Raw genomic sequence first — 17,548 nt, 5'->3', positions numbered from 1 at the left:
AATCTGCTTCTTGCTGGCCTCCCACTTAGTCACCTCTCCCCTCTCCAGTCGGTTCAAAACTCTGCTGCCCGTCTCATCTTCCGCCAGGGTCGCTTTACTCATACTACCCCTCTCCTCAAGACCCTTCACTGGCTCCCTATCCATTTTCGCATCCTGTTCAAACTTCTTCTACTAACCTATAAATGTATTCACTCTGCTGCTCCCCAGTATCTCTCCACACTCGTCCTTCCCTACACCCCTTCCCGTGCACTCCGCTCCATGGATAAATCCTTCTTATCTGTTCCCTTCTCCACTACTGCCAACTCCAGACTTCGCGCCTTCTGTCTCGCTGTACCCTACGCCTGGAATAAACTTCCTGAGCCCCTACGTCTTGCCCCATCCTTGGCCACCTTTAAATCTAGACTGAAAGCCCACCTCTTTAACATTGCTTTTGACTCGTAACCACTTGCAACCACTCGCCTCCACCTACCCTCCTCTCTTCCTTCCCGTCCACATTAATTGATTTGATTTGCTTACTTTATTTATTTTTTGTCTATTAGATTGTAAGCTCTTTGAGCAGGGACTGTCTTTCTTCTATGTTTGTGCAGCGCTGCGTATGCCTTGTAGCGCTATAGAAATGCTAAATAGTAGTAGTAGTAGTAGTAGATTCTACTTATGACACGACACCTACAAATCGGTGCAGATAAAAATAGACCTAGGTGTATTCTATAAGCTACACCTAAAGTTAGGTGAGGTTTATAGAGTATGTCTAAATTTAGGCATTGTTTATAGAATATGCGCAGTGCCTATTTCCTGTGATTATATTTAGTTGCGGCCATTTACACCAACTAAAACCCGGTGTAAACGCCAACGCCTAAGTTACATGCAGAATGGGCATATTCTACAACACTGCACGTAAATGCTAGGAATGCCCATGACCCACCCACGCCCCTCCCTTGGCCATGCCCCATTTTCCGATCTGCATCTTAGAATTTATACACATAATTTTATAGAATATGCTTAGAAAGTTGTGTGTGTAACTTCTAATTACAGCCTATTAGTGCCAACAAGTGCTTGTCAAGAAGCAATTATCAGTACTGGTTGGCTTATTAAGCCAATTAAGTTGTGCACAAATCAGAATAAGACCAGATTTCCATGCGCAACTTAGGTCGCACTATATAGAATCTGGGGTTTGTGGCTAACTTTGGGCACAAGCATTTACGCCTGCCAAATGCAACCACATAGTTGAATAATGCTGGCACTTGTATAACCCCAGGTTCCTCCCTAACGCAGCCTCCTGTACCACCTCTGATCTGCCCCCCCCCCCCCCCCCCACTTTTTTGGCAGCAGTCAGAGGCAATATTCAGTGGCACTGCCTGCTTTAGTACCCTTGAATATCGGGGGATAGGCAGCAAAACACTATTGAATTAGGCAGGAGCCTCTCCTTCCCACTTAAGTTGCTTAGAATATTGACTAGTGGATGTCTAAACAGGGATCATTCAATCAGCTGACAGGATATTTCAATGCCAGGCCATGTCAGCGGCACCAGCAATGAGAATCTGAGCATATGTGGCTGCCTAAAATTTACGTGGTTAAATGCAATATTCACTACTTAACTGAATAAGATGAACTGCAGAAAGATGGAGATGTATATTATGTGGTCCTATTTATTCAGTTATCTTATGTAGTTATGTATCGGCACTTAACTGCATAAACACTGACTCTATCACAAGGCCACCCACAAATTAGTTTCAGATTAGGCGTTAACCAAAGAGATTCAGTGCCACTAACAGGTTAAGTCCACTTAAATGGTCAATGAAAAACAGCAAGGGTAAGTTTGTATATTAATAAAACTGAACTTTTTCATCAAATTTATGGTGTCAGTTGGACTACCTTGGAGAATATTTTACCACTTTAAGAAGAAAAGACAGGATTGATATGTTTGAATCAGCTGGGTTGAAGTTATAACTGGTTCAGTGGCACTAAATATCTGTGGTTAGCCCTGGAAAAGTGATTTAAATGGTCAGGAGCCTGTACTGGCCATTTAAATCACTTTATTTATTATGACATTTCTACCCCACATTTTCTCAAGAAAGCTCAGGTTCAATGCGGCTTACATAACAAATTAAGAAGAAGCATTACAAGACAATATTAATACAAAAATACAACTATTTAAAAAAAAGTTTGAGTATCAACCCCATAATGTTCATGATGTATGAGAGATAATAGCTGTTTATGTGGACTGTAAACCACATGTTCAAACTCACTTTGACTCTTTTTTCTTTTAAACTGTGAGCCCTTCAGAAACAGAAAAATACCTACTCTAACCTTTGCATGGGTGTCTGTGTAGCCATTTTCTAAGAATGCTGCTATACGGATGTCCATGTCCCTTCAAAATTTGGACCTTTCAGTTTGTAAAATAGATGTTGCTGGACACTTCCAGTGCTTGGACATCCATCTAACGTATTTTCGAACAGGCTGTATCCTGTTGTAAAATACATATGAGATGGATGTCTGTTTGGGATGTTCTGACTTGGACGTCCTTTCAAAAATGACTCTCCACGTTTAATATGTAACCAGTTTGGTTGTACCACATAAAGGCAGTATTTCAACAATCTAATAAACATAATAATGATAAATCCTATGAAGGATACGTCTTGTTGAATAAGGATATTTCCAATTTGTTTCCCTGAGATAGATGCAGAGTCACAACATGAATTCATGCCAGAACTGATGGACTAATAGTATACAGCAGATAAGTGAATTGTGACATTTATTGATTGAAACGCTTGGGGATTTAAACATGATAATTAATCTGGATGAAAAAAAGTAATGGATTAAAATGGACTGATGATGAGAAGATGGGAGACTAAAATATATTGAATGATTCTGAAAGTCTTCCTGTATTTGACTGTCCATAAAGTCATACTGTGAAAATATTAGAGAGAGGTACATTATTGTTTACGTAATAACATAGTAACAGATGGCAATTAAAGACCAGCATGGACCGTTTAGGGATGCTTTTATAGAGCATTGGTAAGCCCAACGCGGGCTTACCGCATGCTAATCTGGAGCTACCGCCAAACACGGGCACTGGTGCTAGTTCAAGCCCTGGCATGCACCATTTGCCATACTAGGGAAAATATTTTTCAGAGTGGTGCTAACCCAGTGGTAATCGGGCAGCACTGCTTGCTACGGGTTAGCGCGGGAGCCCTTAACATTAATTCAATGAGTGGCGTTAAGTGCTCCCCCACATGGCTACATCGTAAGTGAAAGCTTACCATATGGCCATGCTATTATTTTGGTCTTTTTACCAGCTGCAGTAAAATGTGATGCAGCACACCGCAAAAATAGCCCCCACTGCTAGCGCAGGGCACTTTTTACCACAGCTTGGTAAAAGGACCCCTTAGTTTGCCCAGTAAGGTGGCTTGAAGTCTACCTGTCATTTGGTGCAGAATATACAGTTTACCTCCTCCGTACTTTTTTTTTAATGGGATTGTAGCTGCCACTCTATGAAAGTTACACCCCTCTATATTGGTCCCATCCTCTTGCTATATAGGGGTCCTCTGTGTATATCCCATACATTTTTTGATTTCTATCTCTGCTTTTGTCTTCACCACCTCCACTAGAAGGGCATTTCAGGCATCCACCATTCTATCCATGACTTTCTGTATTTGACTCCTACCCACCCCAGGTCAATCTTTGATTTATAGGGATTTAAGCCTATTAAGAAGATAGCAGGGACATTTTTCACCACAGGGATTACCCAGTTAGGCTTAATTTGCATATACCATTACAGTAATGAACTCACACCTAAGCCAGGATATGTTAAGTAAGGTCTCAGTCTCTCAAATTCACATTTCAATATCTGATACACTGCTTAATCAAGAATATATCAAAGTGGTTTATAATGTAAAAACTCACTACTAATGCTCACCTTAATACTTGCATCATGCCAAAAACAGTTTCCTTTTGCAGTTCATAAAATGTAACATATATAGGCAACCTACCCAAATGTGCTTGAAAATTCTTTTTAATCTTGCATGTGGCTCCTTCTTCAGTATGGCAGCCTCTGTGTTGCCTTGGAGGAGAAAGGTCACCTGAAAGAAGAATATTACCTTGGTATGATAAGAAGTGATCCTGTAACAATATTATCTCACACCAAGAATTTGTCTCCAGGGGTGTGCGTCCAGAAAGGAAGGGTAAGGATGACTGTTGTGGTTAGTGATTCAGTCATTAGGAATGCAGATAGCTGGTAGTCATAGGCATTGCTTGGCAATTTGCCTGTCTGGTGTAAAGGCTGTAGATTTCACATGTCATCTATACAGATTTTACACATTGCTGGAGAAAGCTGGTTGTTTTTGCAAAAGTTGGTACCAAAGATATAGGAAAGCGTAGGAAGGAGGTTCTGGAAGACACATTTAGTCTTTTAAGTAGAAAGTTGAAATCCAGAATCTCTGTGGTAGTATTCTCAGAAATTCTTCCTGTTCCATGGCAGAGCTCCAGAGTTTCAATACATGGGTAAGACAATGGTGTAAGGAGGAGATAATTAGTTAGAAATGGGGCAGCATTCTGGAGAAGAGTGGGAGCCTATTTCAAAAGGATGGGCTCCAACTTTACCAGGGTGAAACCAGGCTACTGGCACTAACCTTTAAAAATGAGATAGAAAAGTTTGAAATTAGAACTTGAGGAAAAGCTGATGGATGCTCTGTAGTGCATGGTTCAGAATGAAGTAGCTTCAAGAGATACTGGAAAAATGCAGAATATCCTGATAGAGAGATTATGATAAAAGCTGTAGTAGCCCACTACTTTTTAAATAAAGAACAGACAGAGATAAATGATTCAAAATGACCCTGTCAACTGCTACAAAGGATGTAAACACACATACAAAAAAAACCCTAACTTACCCCCCCCCCCTGTTTACTAAGCTGTGCTATTGGCTGCCATGCGCTAATTCCAACACAGCCCATTCATTGTGAATGGGCTGTGTTGGCACTGCCATGCAGCTTAGTAAACAGGGGGGTTAGTGTATGCATGCAAAAGCCAGAAGATTAAAAATAAGAAGGAATAGATAGACACAACAGACCTGGTGGAAGGAGGAAAACTAATGGGCCACTGTTATACAGTGAGGAAATATTGAACTGTAAGCATGATGTCTCTCATTTGGATTGTAGAACTGTGGGATTTCTTTCTTGTTTGGTATAATCTTTTTGTTTGGTATAACCTAATAAAGATTATTGAACTCTGCAGGAATCAAAATGCAATGCAGATCTTTATGGACAGAAATTCAACGTGTAATGGGGAGCATCATACTTGTGTGAGTATACTACCATCCACATGGAAGGGATGAAGAGAAAGAAAATAAAAGAAATAGCTCAAAGATTGTACGAGACATGGGCATTAAATAAAAAGACCATTTTGGAGGCACAGATAAAATATATTCCACACACTAAAAATGGCCGAAAGAAGGCTAAAACTTGGCCAGCGTGATTCAATGATGAGGTGGAAGAGGCAGTGAAATTCAAAAAGGCATCTTTCAGAAAATGGAATACAGACCTTAATAAGGAAAATAGAGATGAGAATAAGCACTAGCAAGATAGATGTAAAACATTAATAAAGCAGGCCAAAAGTAGGGGGGACTTACAGCTGAATGTGAGTGCCTCCTGTTAAATTAGTCCCTAAGGAGGAGTTCTAAGAAGTATAGCAAGATTCTGTTCGTTTTAAATGTATTGTTTTCAGAAAATGAACATCGAAAACTTGATTTGAAAAAGAATCTGAGAAAATTTCCAAAGTCAAACAAAAGGTTTTTAATACTGTATCTTAGCAAGAACATTTTAACAAAGAAGGTGTACTTAACTTAATATGGTACAACAGAGAAACCATACTTAAAAGTTTCCATTACCTAACACTTTAATGCATAATTACTTTTTTCATCTTAAAAGACCAAAAGCCAAGCTGAAATGAGCATAAAAAAAGCATCAATTTATATTCCTCAGGATATTTCAGCTATTAGGATTTAGCTCACGCTCTTGAATTGGTCATCTAATGAAAGGACAATTTATACATCGTTATTTTTAAAAAATGTACACACATTTCTTTTTTTTTAAACATAATATATATTGAGTGTCAGCTTCAGTAAACAAAGCTAAATTTATAAACACAATTGAAACAGCTCCTTGATGAACAGTTTCAGTCATAACTAGACCTTGTGTTACATAGTCCAGCAAGGATTTTCTTGGCCTGACATAATCTTTGTGCCGTAGCTATACAATAATAGCCTTCTGGTGTTTGAAATCAAATAAAATTGTTTGTTGTTCAGGGAAATAGCTTCTGTATGTGCTTAAAAATGTTAAAACTCTTATTCTGTGGGACCTAGAAATTGGCTGTTGCTACAGGCCTGGTTTGGTATGGAAAGCTTGTAAGAAACCATTTAGTATCTTGTAATGACAATACGGCAGTTTTCAATGCAATAACATTTAAATTGCCCGAAATAGTCTGTCAAGTTTCATGCTACAAATTCTGTTCTTCATATCAGTACTGAAGGCATCAAAGGTTGGAAGGGACATCTTTCTTGATCAAGAGTCTTCAAATAGCCAACTTTGTGTATCATGACTCATCTTGGTCTTCTTCAGTACATAATAGCAGGTTTTATGTATGTTCTGTTTTCTGGAGAAGAAAGACAAAATTCAGTTACATATGATAGTTTATAATTTTTGGCTTTTGAAAGTGTAAATCTAAACTAAGGGGTTGATATTTAGCTGTGGCAGTGAGTATGTATTTGCCGACAGCAGCGCTATTCCTTGATATTTAATGCCAGGCCATGTCCAGGCACTGGCATTAAATAGCCAGGTTTATGTGGCTGGCTTTTTCTTATGCGGTTAAGTGCGATATTCAGCACTTAAACGTATAAGTGCCGACACCACTCCCGGACTGCCAACAAAATAGTCGGCTTTCACTTTAACGGTCTGTAGTAATATTCAGCGGCACTAACCAGTTAAGTGCTGCTGAATATCAGTGAATAGCGCTTTACAAGACATTTAACTGGTCAGGAGTCATTTCTGGCTGGTTAAATCACTTTGAACACTGACGCCTAAATCTATCCCTATACAAACTTTGAATTGAAAATAATACAAAAAGTAAATTTCATCACTCTACTTATGTAAAGACCTATGGATGCATGCTCATCTTTCTAGTTCAAGTATACCAAATATTCATGATATGAAGAAGATGAAAATAATACAATAAGGGGTGAATTCTGTATATGACACTGAAAAAAACTGATGCCAAAATAAGCGCAAATCTATAAATCACGCTTAAAGTTAGGTATATAATTTGTGCCTAACTTTAGGCATGGCCATTTGCACCAACTGAAATATGGTGCAAATCTTTACACCAAGGGGTATGTTTACTAACACGCCTATACATTCCTATGGGTGCATTAGCATTTAACACGCATCAACCATTATCATATGTTGAAAATACTAACGCACCAATAGCGCACCTTAGTAAACATACCCCCTAATTTTGTTTTTTTTGTTTGTTGTTACATTTGTACCCCGCGCTTTCCCATTCATGGCAGGCTCAATGCGGCTTACATGGGGCAATGGAGGGTTAAGTGACTTGCCCAGAGTCACTTTAGGCACGTATCCCCATTATTCTTTAATTACCCACATACATTTTAGGAATGCCTCTATTTCACACATGACCCTACCATTTCCACACCCTCTTTTTGAACTGACATATAAAATTTAGATGTGGATCCCAAACCTAAATGTCTGTGCGCATATTTTAATTAAATCTAATTAGTGCCAATAATTGCTTGATAACATGCCAATTATCAATGCTAATTAGCTTGTTAATCAATTAAATTGCATGTGCAAACTGGGTGCGTGTCTAAATTTGTACATGCAATTTTTAGCAAATTTTATAGAACTCGGGGGTTAATCCACTTTTTTTACACACCTACCTGATTTCAAGTTTAAAGGGGAATGCTTGGAAGTGTTCCATGCATATTTTGTAAGTGCTATGAGAACAATGTCTTTGGTCAGTTACTATCTAGAGCAACTAAAAAGAATTCTAGAATTTGTACACACACTGCCGGCCTTCTATGGAAGGTACTGTATGTGTATAAGCTATACCATTTTTAAAGAGGAAAGTATGCACATACTCTTTTTAAAATTAGCCCGTTGGAAAATGCACATTTACACCTGCTGTGAGGCACAGTCAAACTTTCTATTTTATTTTACATGATTATGCATGTATTTTATTTAAAAAATGCATACAAATCCAAACCCAACCAACCCCTGGAAATTCCTCTGAGCAGGTCTTATGCACATACAGGGTACATATCCGCAAGTAAAGACTCACAGAAATAACTTTTCAATGTACATGTCAAAATAAACATCACAGTTCTTTGTGCTTGATGTACTATGATTCACTTATTCCACAAAAGAAACTTCCTGTTACTGGATTCTTTAGATGGAAGGAAAAGCCTCAAAAAGCTCTGAATCGCAAGATTTTAAGAGCTGAACATCGATCTCACGGACCCTATCTTCATCACTGGCAAAAACCTTCCTGAAAATCTTATCCTTCAATATAACAATCAAATTTTCTTAGAGGAGAATGCACTTATCACATCAAGCAGTGTCAAGAGCTGCTTCATTCATGACCCCCCCTAGGACCAATGGTGGCCAGCGCTTCAGGGTCCAATTCACTGGGGTTTACAGACAGCGCTTCACTCTTATTGTTGCCAGTGAAGAAGGAAGTGAAACTGCTCAGTGTTGTTTTGGATGCGAAGCTGACTATCAGAGTGCAAATTGCTAGGATCTTGCAGGATCTTTTCACCAACTTCACTTATTATCAGTGCTTTTTTTGTGCCGGTACGCAATGGTACGGCGTACCGGCACCTTCCCCCCCCCCCCCCCCCCCCCCCGCAACACTCCGGGCGAGTCCTGCACTTAGTTTTTTTTTTTTAAGACTCAGAACGTGCGAACGATGCAGCCGGCAGCGATTGAAAGAGGCTGTCTGGGCTGGCGTCTGCGTCGGAGCTTCCCTCACCCTCTACGAGTCCCGCCTTCGTTGTTACAACTTCCTGTTTCGTGGGACTCGCAGAGGGTGAGGGAAGCTCCGACGCAGACGCCAGCCCAGACAGCCTCTTTCAATCGCTGCTGGCTGCATCGTTCGCATGTTCTGAGTCTTAAAAAAAAAAAAAAACTAAGTGCAGGACTAGCCCGGAGTGTCGCGGGGGGGGGGGGGGGGAGGATTGGGGAGAGAAATAGGGAAACCAACAGAGGGAAGGATTGGGGAGAGAGAGAGAAAGAGGGAAACCAACAAAGGGAAGGATTGGGGAGAGAGGGAAACCAACAGAGGGAAGGATTGGGGAGAGAGGGAAACCAACAGAGGGAAGGATTGGGGAGAGAGGGAAACCAACAGAGGGAAGGATTGGGGAGAGAGAGAAAGAGGGAAACCAACAGAGGGAAGGATTGGGGAGAGAGGGAAAGAGGGAAACCAACAGAGGGAAGGATTGGGGAGAGAGGGAAAGAGGGAAACCAACAGAGGGAAGGATTGGGGAGAGAGGGAAAGAGGGAAACCAATAGAGGGAAGGATTGGGGAGAGAGGGAAACCAACAGAGGGAAGGATTGGGGAGAGAGGGAAACCAACAGAGGGAAGGATTGGGGAGAGAGAGAAAGAGGGAAACCAACAGAGGGAATGATTGGGGAGAGAGGGAAAGAGGGAAACCAACAGAGGGAAGGATTGGGGAGAGAGGGAAAGAGGGAAACCAACAGAGGGAAGGATTGGGGAGAGAGGGAAAGAGGGAAACCAACAGAGGGAAGGATTGGGGAGAGAGGGAAAGAGGGAAACCAACAGAGGGAAGGATTGGGGAGAGAGGGAAACCAACAGAGGGAAGGATTGGGGAAAGAGGGAAACCAACAGAGGGAAGGATTGGGGAGAGAGGGAAACCAATAGAGGGAAGGATTGGGGAGAGAGAGAAAGAGGGAAACCAACAGAGGGAAGGATTGGGGAGAGAGGGAAAGAGGGAAACCAACAGAGGGAAGGATTGGGGAGAGAGGGAAAGAGGGAAACCAATAGAGGGAAGGATTGGGGAGAGAGGGAAAGAGGGAAACCAACAGAGGGAAGGATTGGGGAGAGAGGGAAGCCAACAGAGGGAAGGATTGGGGAAAGAGGGAAACCAACAGAGGGAAGGATTGGGGAGAGAGGGAAACCAACAGAGGGAAGGATTGGGGAGAGAGAGAAAGAGGGAAACCAACAGAGGGAAGGATTGGGGAGAGAGGGAAAGAGGGAAACCAACAGAGGGAAGGATTGGGGAGAGAGGGAAAGAGGGAAACCAATAGAGGGAAGGATTGGGGAGAGAGAGAAAGAGGGAAACCAACAGAGGGAAGGAGGGAAACCAACAGAGGGAAGGATTGGGGAAACAGAGAAAGAGGGAAACCAACAGAGGGAAGGATTGGGGAGAGAGGGAAACCAACAGAGGGAAGGATTTGGGAGAGATGGAAAGAGGGAAACCAACAGAGGGAAGGATTGGGGAGAGAGAGAAAGAGGGAAATCAACAGAGGGAAGGATTGGGAAGAGAGGGAAACCAACAGAGGGAAGGATTGGGGAGAGAGAGGGAAACCAACAGAGGGAAGGATTGGGGAGAGAGGGAAACCGACAGAGGGAAGGATTGGGGAGAGAGAGGGAAACCAACAGAGGGAAGGATGGGGAGAGAGAGGGGAAAAACAGATGGAAGGATTGGGGAGAGGGGAAAACAGATGGAAGGATGGGGAGAGAGGGGAAAAATAGATGGAAGGATGGGGAGAGAGAGGGAAAACACAGATGGAAGGTTTGGGGAGAGAGGGAAAAACAGATGGAAGGATGGGGAGAGAGAGGGAAAACAGATGGAAGGATGGGGAGAGAGAGGGGGAAAAAACAGATGGAAGGATGGGGAGAGAGAGGGGGAAAAACATATGGAAGGATGGGGAGAGAGAGGGGGAAAAACAGATGGAAGGATGGGGAGAGAGAGAGGGAAAACGGAAGGATGGGGAGAGAAAGAGGGAAGACGCTGGATGGAAGAATGCAGAAAGAAATAGGGGAGACACTGGAAGGATGGGGAGAGAAAGCAGAGCTGCTGGATGGAAAAGGGGAATAGAGAAAGACTGGAGAATAAGAGGAAGGGGCATGGGGAGAACAAGGGTGAGGAAAAGATGAAAAGCCACAGGTAGATGAAGGAAATTAAAGAATGGATAGTAAGAATGAATTAAATCTGGACAGAGAGAGAGAGAGAGCCTGAAAAATATTGAAGAAAGCAAAGAAAAAGGAGACAAAAATGACAAATGGCACAGAAGAGTTAAGCGAAAACAAAGGAAAGGAGAATCACAGACTGGGACCAATATGGAAAGAAAAACAGTCACCAGACAACAAAGGTAGAAAAAAATCATTTTATTTTCATTTTAGTGTTTGTAATATGTCCAATTTGAGAATTTACATTGGCTGTCTTATTTTGCACTGGGTATACTGGAGCTGTAAGAGCTTACAGAGATTATTTATCATGAAAAAAAATCACGTTATTTTTTTCTCCTATAGTACTATAATATTTTCAATGATGTCTGTTTATATGCGCCATGGCTGGTATAGGGGGTGTGGTTAATGTGGGTGTGGCTATCATAGGGGTGGAGCCATATGTGGTGACCCCGCCCATAATGAGTACCGGCACCTTTTTTTCTACAAAAAAAGCACTGCTTATTATATACGTTGAAACCAATGTTAACTATGTTGGATTTTTGAAGTGTGTAGTACAGAGTTTGGTACCAGCTAAAGTAGATTATTGTAATGCTTTGTATTTAGGAAATGGAAATTCACAGGTGAAAGCTTTGCAAGTTATTCAAAATTCTGTGGGTAGACTAATTGCTGGAATGTTTAAATTTGATCATATAACAACTTCGCTGGTTACCAGTGAAAAGCAGGATACAGCATAAGGTTCCATCCATCATTCATCAGGCTTTGTATAGAAAAGTACCTTGGTATTTTATAAATGCTTTGCATGTTTACCATCCTACATAAGTACACAAGTATTTCCATACTGGGATAGACCAAAGATCCATCAAGCCCAGCATCCTGTTTCCAACAGTGGCCAATCCAGGTCAGAAATACCTGGCAAGATCCCCAAAAAGTACAAAACATTTTATGCTGCTTATCTCAGAAATAAGCAGTGGATTTTCCCCAAGTCCATTTTAATAATGGTCTATGGATTTTTCCTTTAGGAAGCCATCCAAACCTTTTTTAAACCCCACTAAGCTAACCGCCTTTAACACATTCTCTGGCAATGCATTCCAGAATTTAATTACACGTTGAGTGAAGAAAAATTTTCTATGATTCGTTTTAAATTTACTACTTTGCAGCTTCATTGAATGCCCCCTAGTCCTAGTATTTTTGGAAAGAGTAAACAGACGCTTCATGTGTACCCGTTCAACTCCAATCATTATTTTATAGACCTCTATTATATCTCCCCTCAGCCATCTTTTCTAAGAGGACTTAGACTGCAATGTGGTTAAAAATAGAGGCAATTACCAGAGTACATTATGCGCAAGAGCTTCAGCTTTCTCAGTGGCTGGACCAGTGGCATAGCAAGGGCGGGGCGGTGGTCCGCCCCGGGTGTCACCTCAAGGGGGGTGCTCCCAAAGTCCTCTTCTTCCTGCCGCACCCTATTACCTTTACAAAAGAAATCTCGAAAGCCGAGGCGCAGCGCCTCGCATCTGCATGTAAAAGCAGTGTGGATTGTGTCTTTGGGCCTTCCCTCACTGTCTGTCCCACCCTCCGCTGACACAACTTTCTATTTCCGCAAGAGCGGGACAGACAGTAAGGGAAGGCCCGAAGAGACGATCCACACTGCTTTTACATGCAGACACGAGGCGCTGCGCCTCAGCTTCTGAGATTTCCTTGTAAAGGTAGGGTGCGGGAGCTGGCAGGAAGAAGACGACTTTGGACGGAGCTGAGGGTAGGCACTGGGTCAGGGGTCGGGGGGGGGAGACTCAGATGGGATAAGGGGGAACAGATGGGAGAAGGGGCGTGGAGCCTCCCAACAGTTAAAATGCACTCAGAGGGGGGGGTCATCGTGATGCACCCGGGGGGGGGGGGGGGTGCAACAGCGAACCGCCCTGGGTGGCAGCCACCCCTGCTACGCCACTGGGCTGGACCATTGCTATGGAATACATGGTCTGGACAGTACCACTTTTGTGCAAATAAGATCCAATTTAAAAAGTTGTTGGAGAATTATTTTTTTGTAACATAACAGATGATGGCAGATAAAGACCTGTACGTTCAAGTATAAGGTATGATACGTATACTTGATCCTGATTTGTTCTTGCCATTTTTAAGGCACAGACCATAGATGTCTGCCCAGCACTGGCCTTGTTCTCCACAATCAGGGCACAGACCGTAGAAGTCTTAACAGCAGTGGTTCCGCTTCCCAATTACTGGTATTGCCATCTAATCACCGCTAAGCTTGTTTGGTTCCATGCCTTCTACACAGGATTTCTTTGTTTATCCCATGCAGTTTTGAATTCCATTACCATTTTCATCTCCACCACCTCCACGAGAGGGCATTCCAGGTATCTACTACCCTCTCTGTGAAAAAAGTAGTTTCTGATATTATTCCTGAGCTCCCCCCCCCCCCCCCCCCCCAATTCATGTCTTCTAGTTCTACCATCTTCCTATCTCTGGAAAAAGGTTTGTTTGTAAAGTATCATATCACCCCTGTCTCTCCTTTCCTCAAGGGTGTATAGGTTCAGGTCCTCAAGTCTCTCCTCATAAGTCTTGCAATGCAAACTCCATTCCATTTTGGTCACTTTTCTTTGAACCGCTTCAAATCTTTTTACGTTCTTAGCAAGATAAAGTCTCCAAAACCTAAGACAGTACTCCAAGTGGGGCTTCACCAATGACTTATACAGGGGCATCAACACCTCTTTTTTTCTGCTGTTTATACCCCTCATGTTAACAAATGATAATTCAACTCCACTTAGATGTGAAAAAGCCTTTTAAATTTGCTTCTGAGTATTAGTATTTTCAATGGAAGAAAGCAGACTAGGAAAGGATAATGTATTACTAGCACCACTGATGTTGGAGGGAACAATGGATGAGTAGCACTATTGATTCTGTTTGGTGTGTGTGTATTCTATATGATGAGTTTTTTTAAATGTTTTTACTTGTGTACCTAATGTGAACTTAATATAACCATCCAGTGCTGAATATTGGCTTGGCAGGTTATGTTTAAACCGGCCAAAAAACCCCAGATATTCAATGTTGTTCACCGGAAATAGCCCGATATGGAATATCCAGGCTCAGCATTGACCACGGGAGGCAGCCCAGCTACTTCCTACAGTCTCAATATCAGCCCCTCAGTTTTTATGAAATGATCAAGGACCTTTCTTTCCAATGAAGCCTATAAGCATAGGTTATCAGCTTGAGGGGGAATATGGTCATTGCAGCATTAGTATACGTTATTTGTTTTGCTTTATTGTCTTATGATATCTCTTTGTTTGTTGTCTTGTTGCTTTATGAAGTTTTCAGTTTTATCATTATGTTATATTGTTTTGTCTTATTCTATTTTATTTTGATTGTAGTTTCGGGGTCAATTCTATAAAGTGTGCCAAAATTAAGGCACCAAAATGCAGCACATAGAACATGAATTCTATAGTGATATCTGAGCACCCAGATTCAATTATAGAATACTAGTATAAGTTAACATTTACGTGTTAACATTTATGCACATTCACTTATGCCATGTCAATAGAGGTATAAATGTGTGTGCCTAAATGTAGTACTTTAGGACATAAATGAAAGTATTCTATTAACTATACGAGTAAATGTTTAACACACCCATGCCTTGCCCATGCACCCCCCCCCCCCCCCCCCCCCCTGTTAACATCCATTTGCATTTATGCATTATGGGCTAGATTCAGTAAATGATACTCAAAAATCGGCGCTAAATAAAAATCGCTCAAAGATGAACGCCCATTAAAGAAAAGCACAAAGTGCCAATTTTGGCACCAAGACTTATGTCTGCTGAAACCAGATGTAATTCCCAGTGCCCAATTTGGGCACACATCCCTGGTATTCTATAACACTGCACACAAATTTTAGGAATGTCCCTGACCCACCCATGCATCTCCAATGGCCACTCCCCCTCTGAGTTGCATGCTATAGAGTTTGGGCCCCCATTGCTATAAGAATAGCGGGTAGCAAGATATGCACGCAAATTCTGATTAGTGCCAATGAGCATCCAATTATTGGCCACAATTGGTTCAATAGCCAATTTAGTTGGGTGCACATTTTGGATCGGCACCCAAATATCAGCACCCAATTTTGGGCACCATTTAGAATCTAGGTGTATGCAACATGCAGTCATATTATAGAATGCTACTGAGCATGTGCCAGGCACTTACACACATAAATGTTACGTTAATGTGCGCAAGTCCTAGTATTCTATAATTTTAGCACACAAATACTGCTTACATTTAGGTGCTAAAAAGGTTATAGAATTAGGGGGTTAGTGCTTTGGTTTTATGTCTTATGTTGTGAACTACCTTCAAATTATATATAACAGGAGTTCTCAACTGAGTCCTTGGGCACACCCAGCCTGTTAGGTTTTCGGGTACTCACAATCCATATGCATGAAATAGATTTGTATACAATGGAGGTAGCGTATGCAAATTTATCTCATGCATAGTCATTGCAGGTATCCTGAAAACCTGACTAGCTGAGTGGGTCCCGAGAACTGAGTAGAGAAACTCCATTGTGTAGGGGGTTTACACACGTAAAGAGTAGGTGCTCAGAAAAAGCTTGCCCACTATTATGTAATGTGTTCATTCCCAGGGCCAAAGTTTTAGTAAAGTGGGGGAAAGTTGTGATGTATGTGTGTATTGTATAAGATACCTATATATGAGCACAGAGTATATTCACATATTTACACCTTCTTCTGAGCATTTTTGCACTACTAGGTCTGGTTCTGGGTGCCTCTTTTATAAAGGCACAAAGTTGCCGATCTTGAAGTGATCTCATAATGATAAACCAAAATAATCACTATGCCAGATTTTTTTTATATATATAGTAAGGACAAATAATGAAATAAGGAACCCAGCAAGCCTTGTACATGGTAATGTATGAACTTTGTCACTTGTAAAATGCTGATTTACACATGTAAATGGGCACTTGTAAAATATTGACCACAATGTAATATGTTACATGACATAATGTCATATTATTTGCCAGTAGGTATATACAAGGGCAGAGTTTTCAAGAAGACATAGATGATAAGATATGCTACCCTACATGAGTACTTGTATGTCCAGATGTGGATATTTATACCTGCTCAAGCAGGTGTAGGTGTCTGAGCATGCAAGGTAGGTGGAATTTCTGCTGCATATGCCTGAATTTTGAAGAGATTTAAATACATAGTAGATTTTTGCACATTTTCCCCCTTTTTTAAGTCTTAGTATTTTTATTGATTTAATAACAGAATAAATATTAGAAAGCATTATAACATCATACAAATGCCAAAAAGCTTGAGGGAGGGAAAAGAAAGAAAAAGAAGCAATTAAAAAAACCCAAAACAAAACAAAACAAGAAAAAACACCCAGGAGGGAAAGGACTTCTCAACATGCATCTCTAAAGTACATTTTTTATGTTTGGGTTATTTTTGTTGTGTATTATTTATCTGTGTATATTGGAGTTTTTGGTTAATTTTTTTATTATTATTATTGTAAGTTGCCTGAATCTTGATTGGTAAGGTGGACTATCAAGGTTAATAAACTACATAATTTTATAAAAACACATAGCTTATTATAAAGATACATAGAGGGGTATAATCGAACTCGGACACCCATCTCCATGGGCGACTATCTCCGAGGATGGGTCCGCGAAGGGGCAGGATAGACCGTATTTTCAAAAAAGATGGGCGTCCATCTTTTGTTTCAATAATACGGTTGGTGCCGGGCAAATGCATCGGATTTGGGCGGATTTGAGCTGTGCAGTATTGGTTTTCAGCGATAATGGAAACTGAAGCCGCCCAGCTCAAAAACGAACAACTCCAAGGCATTTGGTCGTGGGAGGGGCCAGGATTCGTAGTGCACTGGTCCCTCTCACATGCTAGGATACCAACCGGGCACCCTAGGGGGCACTTATAAAAAGTAAAAAAAAAAAAAAATTAAAATACCTCCCAAGTCCATAGCTCCCTTACCTTGGGTGCTGAGCCCCCCAAATCCCTCCCAAAACCCACTCCCCACAACTCTACACCATTACCATAGCACTTATGGGTGAAGGGGGGCACCTAGATGTGGGTACAGTGGGTTTTGGGGGTGGTTTGGAGGGCTCCTATTTACCAGCACGTGTAACAGGTAGGGGGGATGGGCCTGGGTCCACTTGCCTGAAGTCCACTGCACCCACTAACAACTGCTCCAGGGACCTGCATACTGCTGTGACGGAGCTGGGTATGACATTTGAGGGTGGCATACAGGCTGGAAAAAGTTCTTTTTTTGGTGGGAGGGGGTTAGTGACCACTGGGGGAGTCAGGGGAGGT

At 41.6% G+C, this 17,548-nt stretch overlaps 1 protein-coding gene across 2 annotated transcripts in view; it reads right to left on the bottom strand.

The window, feature by feature from the left end:
* Positions 1-5,776: 5,776 nt before the first annotated feature.
* Positions 5,777-17,548, bottom strand: part of DACH2 (dachshund family transcription factor 2) — an 847,419-nt gene continuing 835,647 nt past the window's right edge. For both annotated transcript variants that reach the window (XM_030209554.1, XM_030209555.1), the window contains one exon: positions 5,777-6,645. In XM_030209554.1, the coding sequence (XP_030065414.1) occupies positions 6,608-6,645 (38 nt within the window). In that variant the 3' untranslated portion in view covers positions 5,777-6,607. The remainder of the gene's footprint in view (positions 6,646-17,548) is intronic.

This window comes from Microcaecilia unicolor, chromosome 7 (genome assembly GCF_901765095.1).
Source record: "Microcaecilia unicolor chromosome 7, aMicUni1.1, whole genome shotgun sequence".
In the NCBI taxonomy this organism is placed as follows: Eukaryota; Metazoa; Chordata; class Amphibia; order Gymnophiona; family Siphonopidae; genus Microcaecilia; species Microcaecilia unicolor.
Note: the sequence above shows the minus strand (reverse complement) of the source record. Positions and strands in the feature narration are given on the sequence as shown.